Source organism: Dipodomys spectabilis, unplaced genomic scaffold (assembly GCF_019054845.1).
Source record: "Dipodomys spectabilis isolate Male_0828 unplaced genomic scaffold, ASM1905484v1 ptg000043l, whole genome shotgun sequence".
In the NCBI taxonomy this organism is placed as follows: Eukaryota; Metazoa; Chordata; class Mammalia; order Rodentia; family Heteromyidae; genus Dipodomys; species Dipodomys spectabilis.
This window is the reverse complement of record NW_024870720.1, coordinates 29,758,053-29,767,420: the sequence shown is the minus strand read 5'-3', so window position 1 is coordinate 29,767,420 and position 9,368 is coordinate 29,758,053. Positions and strand designations below refer to the sequence as shown.

The 9,368-nt window shown below is 43.3% G+C and overlaps 1 protein-coding gene across 1 annotated transcript; it reads right to left on the bottom strand.

Moving 5' to 3' along the window:
- Positions 1–821: 821 nt before the first annotated feature.
- Positions 822–9,128, bottom strand: Odaph (odontogenesis associated phosphoprotein). Its single transcript, XM_042677988.1, has 2 exons — positions 9,053–9,128; positions 822–1,138 (listed from the first exon to the last, which is right to left on the bottom strand). The coding sequence occupies exons 1-2, from the start codon at positions 9,126–9,128 to the stop codon at positions 822–824; spliced, it is 393 nt and encodes a 130-aa protein (XP_042533922.1).
- Positions 9,129–9,368: the final 240 nt, after the last annotated feature.

Here is a 9,368-nt window from a genome sequence, read left to right as displayed (position 1 = left end):
TTTATTGGAGATAAGAGTCTCACAGTTTTTCTTCCCCGGGCTGGCTTTGAACCATGATCCTCAGATTTCTCAGTCTCTAAAGTAGCTAGGATTACAAGTGTGAGTTATCAGTGCCTGGTTTCATTTTTTTTCTTTTATGTTTACAATTCCTTTTTAAAGTTCATTGGTGAAATTTAAAATGCATCTTGTTCTGTAAGTTTCCCAATGAATAAAAAAAAGATCATTAATGTTTTCATTCATTTCCTAATCTCTTTGAAAACTCTCCTCACTAAGAAGGCATTAATTCTTCTGGCTTTTCAGTATGGATAGGAATTATTAAAATAACCCATTTTAAGATTTTTATTTGCATTAATCTTTTGTGAGATAAGAATAATTTGGTGACTGCCCTATTTTTTTTTTTTTTTGCTGCCCTATTTTTATAGACAAAAATAACCTGTAATCCAATATTGTCACTGTTAACAAGGAGAACAAACCGTTCTTAGTCAATGTAATTTTGGGTTCTTACTTCATCTTCTAGTCCAATAATTTTAGTTCAGAAAGATAAATCGTTGTTTTTGTTTTCTGTTTTGTTTTTGCCAGTCCTGGAGCTTGAACTCAGGGCCTGGACGCTTTCCCTAAGCTTTTCTTCTCAAAGTTGGTGCTCTACCATTTTAATCCACAGCTCCGTTTGCAGCTTTTCAACAGTAATTGGAGATAAGAGTCTCACAGACTTTCTTGCCTGGGCTGGGTTTGAACCAAGACCCCCAAATTTCAGTCTCCTGAGCAGCTGGTCTAACAGTCATGAGACAGCAGTGTCTTTCAGAGAGCAGGCTGCGTTGTCCTCAATCTCTGCTTTCCTCCGATGAGCTTCCACTCTGGAGTTGTCTTCCAAGGAAATACCTATTTGGGAAAAGTCTCCCTAAGGGCCAGTAAAACGGCTGGAAATGGAAACGGTGGTTGCAGGTCGGTGGGAAGAACGGTCCCCCTGGAAAGCGAGGGGGGACTCTGGGTTTTCCCTGTGGAAGGCGCTGCACGGTATTTTGGGTGGTGGCCGCCTGGACCCTGGTCACAGGCCTCCTTGTGGTAGGCGGAGGGGTGAGCGTGAAGATCTGGCAGTCTGTAGGATTTGCGTTGTTTCCTGAGCCTCTAGCCCGGGTGACTGGGTTCCTTCCTGTGGGGAAAGGCAAGTCATTAAACAGGCCTGGGAACTGGGCAGAGTGTTTAGGGGAGGGGCGAGGGGTGTTTAGGGGAGGGGCAAGGAGAAAGATGGGAAGAGAGAAATAAATCTCAAAGCACGTGTGTAAGAATTGCCACGCAGAATGGCAAACAGACACATCTTAGGATCCAGCATTTCCACTCGGGGGAACTGAATGCACAAGAGAAATAAATGCACTGTATTCAAAAGGAACTAGCTCAATTGGCTCATAGCTGCCTTACTAACAATAGCCCACACTTAAAGCCATTAAAGCCACTTAAGGTACATTAAAGCCACGGGCCCTTGGCTCACACCTGTAATCCATCCTACTCTGTAGGCTGAGATCCATGGATCTCAGAAGCTGACTGGGACAGGAACGTCCTTGAGTCCCTTATCCCCAATTAATCACAGAAAAAAGTTGGAAGTGGGGTGTGTGGCTCAAGAGATAGTGTGCTGGCCTTGAGCAAAAAGAGCTCAGGGACACTGTCTAGCTCCAGAGTTCGAGCCTCAGGACTGGTAAAAGAGAGAGAGAGAGAGAGAGAGAGAGAGAGAGAGAGAGAGAGAAAGGAGAGAAACGGTACATTCATACAATGAAATAGTACTCAGTAGTGAAAAGGAAGAGCTACTAATATCCACAGCAACATGGAAGAATCCTATGGATATTATGTTAGACATTAAATAAAACATACTCTCAGAGTTAGGGTAGGTGTTATTTAATAGATAAAGTAGTCATAGAATTCTTTTTTTTTTGGTTGGTAATAGGGCTTGAACTCTGGGCCTGGGTGCTGTCCCTCAGCTCTTCAGCTCAAAGCCAGTACTCTACCACTTGAGCCACAGCGCCCCTTCCAATTTTCTGGTGGTTTATTGGAGATAAGAGTCTCATGGACTTTCCTGTCTGGGCTGGCTTTGGACTGTGATCCTCAGACCTCAGCCTCCTGAGTAGCTAGGATTATAGGTGTGAACCACAGGCACCCAGCTACACATAGAATTGTTTAGAAATGTTCTATATCTTCTATATTCTATTCTAGAATCTATTCTAGATTCCATAGATATGAATATACATCATACATATATATGTGTCATATGTACACATATACATACATCTATATATGTCTACATGTATGTTGCACACATATGTATATTGCATAAAATGTGATCAAGCCTTAACAAGATTTGAAGATTTTATATTGTGTATACTGTAAATAAAAGTCATTGGGGGAAAAAGGACTTAATGTTAAGAAAATAAAATAAGGAAAAGCATTCTGAGGCTCATGACACAACTCGTTCTTGACAAGAAATTTGGATCAGGTACAAGTATCCAGGTGTTCCCTTGGAAACACAGCTTTCCTGTAACAAGCTGTTCTTTTGTTCCCCTGGGGCACAAATAGAGGCCTGAAAGTGTGTCCAAGCGTGGGTGAGGGAGACAACGATCCCACAGAAGTTGAAAGTACTGATTCTCCTCACCTTCAGGACAGTTGAATTCAGGTCTCTTACCTGCACTGCTTAGACTGGTACCTGGCTCTGTCCATGGTTCCTTCCAGCTATTGAGTCTCATTCACAGTCCCTGGAAAGGTCAGTCTCACACACCTCTGTCTATAGCCAAACAGATGGCAGTAGATGCTTACCTTACCCATTGCTAGTCAGTGAAGAACTAGATCAGCATTTGAGAATTGTATCAAAGAAGCACAGTGAATTGAAGGTGATGGTGGAAAGTGTAGATGTTCCTTTTTTTGCCAGTCCCGGGGCTTGAACAACAGGGCCTAGGAGTGGTTCCTGAGCTTCTTTTGTTCAAGGCTAGCACTCTACCACTTAAGTCACAGCACCACTTCTGGCTCTTTCTGTGTATGTGGTACTGAGGAATTGAACCCAGGGCTTCTTGCATGCTAGGCAAGCACTCTACCACTAAGTCACATTCCCAGCCCTAGTGGAAAGTGTAGAGACTAGAGGGTCTGGGGCTGGCCAGTTGAATGTAGAGTAGCAGAGGCCAGATCTGCATATAGAAGCAACAAAATGAGAAAAGACCTCAGAGGAAGGAAAGAGAAAAGATCTTGTGATAAATAGTTTTCCATTGCTGGTCCCTCTGAAGGTTGGTTGTATTTAAGATTTTTTTTTGTCAGTCATGGGGCTTGAACTCTGGGCCTGGGTATTGGCCCTGAGCTCTTCAGCTCAAGGCAAGCGCTCTACCACTTGAGCCACAGTGCCACTTCCAGTTTTCTGGTGGTTAATTGGAGATAAGTGGACTTTCCTGCCTGGGCTGGCTTTGAACTACAATCCTCAGATCTCAGTCCCCTGGAGAAGCTAGGATTACAGGCATGAGCCACCAGCACCTGGCTAAGATTTTTGAAAAGACTAAATCAAAGGTCAACAAAATAAACACCAGGAAAGAGGTACTAGAAAAGGCTGGGGCTGAGGGGAGGCAGGTAGACAATGAAGACATGAAGAGGATGTATCCCTGTGATGATCACACCATTCTCCAGCATCACTCTTGTTGTTTTTTTTGGTTGGTTGTGGGGCTTGAACTCTAGTCCTGGGCGCTGTCCCTGAGCTCTTTATCTCAAGGTAAGCGCTCTACCACTTGAGCCACATCAGCACTTCTGGTTTTCTGAGTGTGTTATTGGAGATAAGAGTCTCACGGAGTTTCCTACCTGGGCTGGCTTTGAACCTCGATCCTCAGATCTCAGCCTCCTGAGGAACTAGGATCACAGGGGTGAGCCACTGACACCTAGCTTCCATTATCACTCTTGTCTTGAGGATCTTGCTATGTAGCCTAACCTGGTTTTGAGCTCCTGATCTTCCTGCCTCCAAATGTTAGGGCAACAGGTATGGACTACCACGCTTCCAGCTACCAAGCTGGACTACCAGCTTCCAGAAACATCCTTTTCTTTTTTCAAAAATGTCATTATTATTATTATTTGTTGATGTGGTACTGAGGAATCAAACTTAGAGCCTCATGCATGCTAGCACTCTACCACTAAGCCATATTCCCAGCCCTGAAACATCCTTTTTATGTTAGTTTGAAGGGGTATCTTTTCCTTGAATAACAGGCTAGTCTTTTTTCTCATATTCATACTGAAATCCTATTGTTGAAATTGGACTCTAACTACAGAATTGCTTAAATCCAACATCACTATCCTTTTTGACAAGTTCTGAATGTTTGTAAACCTGAAGAATCTAGCCACTACAGGAGAAACTACTATTATTAAGTTCCATCTTGAGTTTGCAGTCACTTTAGGCATAGCTAGGCCTTGAGTTCTGCCATTCAGTTACCTGTCAAGCTACTTAGAACACATTCTCCACCTTCCTCCCCCTGGCAACTTGGGCTCACTTCTTTTTTTAAAATGTTTTTTTGTTATTTATGATAAAAGTGATATAAAGATTAGTTACCATTTCATACCACTCAGGTAATGAATATATTTCTTTATGTTGTTGTTGTTGGTCGTGGGGCTTGAATTCAGAGCCTGGGTACTGTCCCTGAGCTCTTTTGCTCTAGCACTGTACCACAGAGCCACTTCTGGTTTTCTAGTGGGTAACTGGAGACAAGAGTCTCTTGAAGTTTCTTGCCCAGGTTGGCTTTAGTAGCTAGGATTATAGGTGTGAGCCACCAGGACCTGGCTATAAGTACATTTCTTTTTGGACAATGTCACCTCTTCCTCCTTGTTTTACTTCTTGAAATTCAAAAGCACCCCTTAAGCAGGATGTCTCCAAGACTTTGGATGTCCAGTAGTGTTCCCTTCCAGGAACTTTCTTTTCTCTCTCCCTCCCTCCCTCCCTTCCTTCCTAATTCCTTCCTCCCTCCCTCCCTTCCTTCCTCCTTCCTTCCTTCCTTCCTTCCTTCCTTCCTTCCTTCCTTCCTTCCTTCCTTTCTTCCTTCCTTCCTTCCTTCTTTCCTTCCTTCCTTCCTTCCTTTTTTCTTCCTTCCTTCCTTCCTTTCTTTCTTTCTCTCTCTCTCTTTCTTTCTTTCCTTTCTGTTGCTATGGGGCTTGAACTCAGGGCCTGGGCACTGTCCCTGAGTTCTTTTGCTCAAGGCTGTACCATTTTGAGCCACAGCTCCACTTCTATGAAGACAAGGGACTGTTGGCTCTGTGAACTGTTTACAAGAGTGTTCTGCAAGACATTGCATAGTTCTCTGTCTTTTGTGAATAGTCCAGTCTCAGAACACTTGCAGTAATAATTTATATTAAGTATTAGAGTATAATGAAAAAGCCAACATATTGCTTGGACTTTGGATGTCAATTTTAGACAGTTTTGTTATAGTCTAGACATGAAATTCATCACATAGCAACAGCACTTTTTTTTTTTTTTAAAGAAAACAATAATGACGAGAAGATTTTCTTTTTATAATTACCTATACTCTGTGGTTATTTGGGCAGACAATAGCTGGCTGTAGTGAACTATGATGATTTTTAAAGAAGTGAGCTTTGCCCTAGATAGGTAAGCATAAAGTTCTTCCCTTATATGGCAATGAAGTTTTAGAAAAATTCTTTTTTTTTTGTTGGTTATGGAGCTTGAACCCAGGGCCTGGACTTTTGCTCAAGGCTAATGCTTTACTAGATTTTAACCACTATTCCATTTTCTAGAAAAATTCTTATGTACTTTCAGAGTTGAACCAGAAAGAAATATCAGTCCTGTGATTAACTTACTTACACTGATTGCAACTCAATTAATTTTGTGGACTCTGGGACTGATGAGCATCTAATCTCTCTTTCTCTCTCTCTCTCTCCCTCTCTCTGTATGTGTGTGTGTGTGTGTGTGTGTGTGTGGGCCCGCATGTGCACTGCTACTAGAGCTTGAGCTTGGGGCCTTGAACTATTTTTTTTTTTTTGGGTCCGGTCATGGGGTCTGAACTTTGGGCCTGGGCACTGTTCCTCAGCTCTTCAGCTCAAGGCTAGCACTCTACCACTTGAGCCACAGCGCCACTTCCGGCTTTTTTCTTTTTGCTTATGTGGTGTTGAGGAATCAAACTCGGCCTCATGCATGGGAGGCCAGCACTCTACCACTGAGCCATCTTCCCAGCCTCTATTTTTTTTTGGTTATTTATTTATTTATTCGTACCAGTCTGGGCCTGAGCGCTGCCCCTAACTAAACTCCTTACATATTCTACCACTTGAGCTATTGCAACACTTTGAGTTTTCTGATGGTTATGGACTTTCCTGCCTGGGCTGGCTTTGAACCTCGACCCTTACCCTCAGATCTCAGCCTCCTGAGTAGCTAGGATTACAGGCATGAGCCATGGGCACCTGGTAGCTTTGCACTACTTGATCAGCTTTTGGGTTCACAGAGAGCTTTCTACCCTTGAGACAAACTCCTACTTCCAGTTTTGTTGCTGCTTAATTTGGAGATAAGGGTCTACTGACCTGGCTTCAAGCCTCAATGCTCAGATTTCAGCCTCCTGAGTAGCAAGGGTTATAAAGCATGAGCCACGGGTGTCTGGTCAATCTCCACCTCACCCCTGGCCCTTGTATCTCCAATATTGGAACTTGAACTCAGGGCCTGAGCATTGTTTCTTAGATTTTTTTTTTTTTTCATTCAAGGCTTTGTCACTTTATCACTTGAACTACAACTCACTTCTGGCTTTTTGGTGGTTAATTGTAGATAACAATCTCACAGACTTATTTTCCTGCCCAGGCTAGCTTCAAACCATGATCTTCAGCTCTCAGGCTCCTGAGTAGCTAGGATTACAGGTGGAAGGCAATCTCTCTCCTTTTTAAGATAAAAAAAATTTAGAGCCCAGAATGTGGCCTCTTTCAATGCTAGTGATACGTCAAATCACTTTGACAGTGGGCACGTTGCCACGCCAGGTGCTATGATGTGCAGAAATGATAAGGACACAGGCGTGTGTCTGGGAGTGGGAAGGAGCTGCAGGATGGGGGTGTGCACCTAGAGTGGGATGCAGCATGGGGTGCAGCTGGTGCGCCAACTGCTAGAAGAATTCTAAAGTGTCAGAGTGGTTGCAAACCTAAAACAACATGTCTTAAGAAAGGATTGGTCTTTGCCTATAATAAGGTGATATTCTATGGCATTTACATGTTGGGACTTGAAGCAGAATTCAAACAGATGTGAAATCAGGAACAGGGAGCAGCTATTGCCTTGAAAAAGAGGGCTGGGTGGGTTTGGAGAGTTATATACCACCAGGTCTGGCAAATCCAGAATGATGAGCTCAGACCATTTCCAGCATCTCACCAGTATCCCTGCTTGGATAAGGTGAAGCTACATTGAAAAGGCTTGATTTAATTCAGAAATCAAACATTATCTTTCCAATTTTCAAAAATATTTTTAATTAATTAGGTGTACTGGAGTTTGAATTCAGGGCTTCATGCTTTCTAGGCAAGGGCTCAATCACCTGAGCCCTGACTCCAGACCTTTTTGCTTTAGTTATTTTACATATAGTGTCTTATATCTACCCTCTCACCCCCACCCCAGGCTCCCTTTGAACTGAGATCCTCCTACCTCTGCCTTCCAAGTTGCTGGGATTTCAGGTGTCTATTAGCCCAATTGATTTATTTATTTTGCCAGTCCTGTGACTTGGCCCTGAGCTTCTTTTGCTCAAGGCTAACACTATATTACATAAGCTACAGTGTCACTTCTGGCTTTTCCTGTTTATGTGTTACTGAGGAATCAAACCCAGGGCTTCATGCAGGCTCGGCAAGCACTCTACCACTAAGCCACATTCCTAGCCCCCAATTTATTATTTGAAATAAAGTCTTCCTAACTTTTTGCCTGGGCTGGTCTTGAACTGTGATCCTTGTCTGTATCTCTCAAGTAGCTGGGAGTACAGAAATGAGCCACCATGCTTATCCCTCTGTTGATTTTTTAATAAAGTTAAAAAAAATCCTTACTCTCACTATAACTTGCTAAGTTTCACATTTTCAAAATCTCCCAAAGAGAAGAGAAGGTGAAAAAAAAAAAAACTGGTTCTATGCTTATACATCTCTATACATTGGAAAAAGATGGCAGGTGGCTAGCTGTTTTATGATTCCTGTTTTAGATGTCACTTTCAACAAGTGATGATTGGGGCTTGGAGGCTGGAGTTATTTATACTATCCTAGTGATGGCCAGTGTTGTGGTAGAGGTTGAATTAGAGAGTCTCTGGGTACCCTATAACCCCAGCCGATGTTAACACCTCTCTCTTCAATCTGTTATGGGATGAGTAAGGCCTATGTAAGTCCTATAAGCCTCTCCAGCCAGGGCATGGAGGAAGAGCGAAGAGCTCCTTTGGATTCCTTGTCTTTCCTCCCTGATCAGAATCTAGTTTATGAACTAAGGTGAAGTGTGAAAGAAAACACTAGATTCAGGGCTCCCAAGATCTTCTTCCTCATTTATTCCTGCTCCTTCCTCCTGCCCTCCCTGCCCTTTCCTTTCGCCAGTGGTTTGCAAACCTATTTTAAGGCTCAGGTCACCTGGAGATCGGGCAGTGGGGGAAAGGAGAGAGAGTAGGAAGAGGAGCGGTCAACCTCATAGAACTGGAATAAAGAGGCCTATGTGATTAATTAAGGTGACAAATAGAGATCAAACACTCACCACATACAAATAGCCATGCTGCTGGAGATACATAGCAAGGTGGCCAGCACTGTGATTCAAGGTGGATACTGATAGCTTCATACAGTAAGCACTAGAGTAGGTCATGTGGTCCCCATAGCCCTTACACTATGAATATTGGGAATATTGTTGCTTCAGTAGGAGTGACGCTCAGATGTAGACACATCTAAAGACAGCTAGTGTTCAGACGAGATTCCAGGCTGATGGAAATAGCTTAGATATTTCCTACAGATGGATACACACACACACACACACACACACACACACACACACACATAATCCCAGAGTCAACTTGATCTTTCTACCCAATTGATTAACTAGTGGACCCACAAAAGAATGAGCCCAAATCCTTACCTTCTGCCACAGTCAGCACCAGCCAGCAGATCAGTAGCCGGGAGGAGTGGAGTGTGTGAGCCATGGCTTCTGCCCTGAGCAGTCACCAGCCTGGGCCCAGGGCTGCTTTAAAGGGATGCTGATGAGTCACAGAAGCCCAATTGAGGTAATTGGACCACAGCCATCAGAGCCTGCGGTGAAGCTAAGAGATCTTCAAGGAAATACCAGACAGTATTTATCAACTAGAAACTCTCGGAATTCAAACATCATTCATTTCTCCTTTGTTTTGGATGACTTGGCCCTCCCTGTCTTTCTTTCTTTCTTT

What these genes read in the sequence shown, in the direction of transcription:
- Odaph (XM_042677988.1), bottom strand. Translation starts at nt 9,128, where the DNA reads ATGGCTCACACACTCCACTCCTCCCGGCTACTGATCTGCTGGCTGGTG. An exon ending in GGCAGAAGGTAAGGATTTGG is followed by an intron (nt 1,139 to 9,052) that starts GCTCATTCTTTT and finishes GAAGGAACCCAG; the next exon opens with TCACCCGGGCTAGAGGCTCA.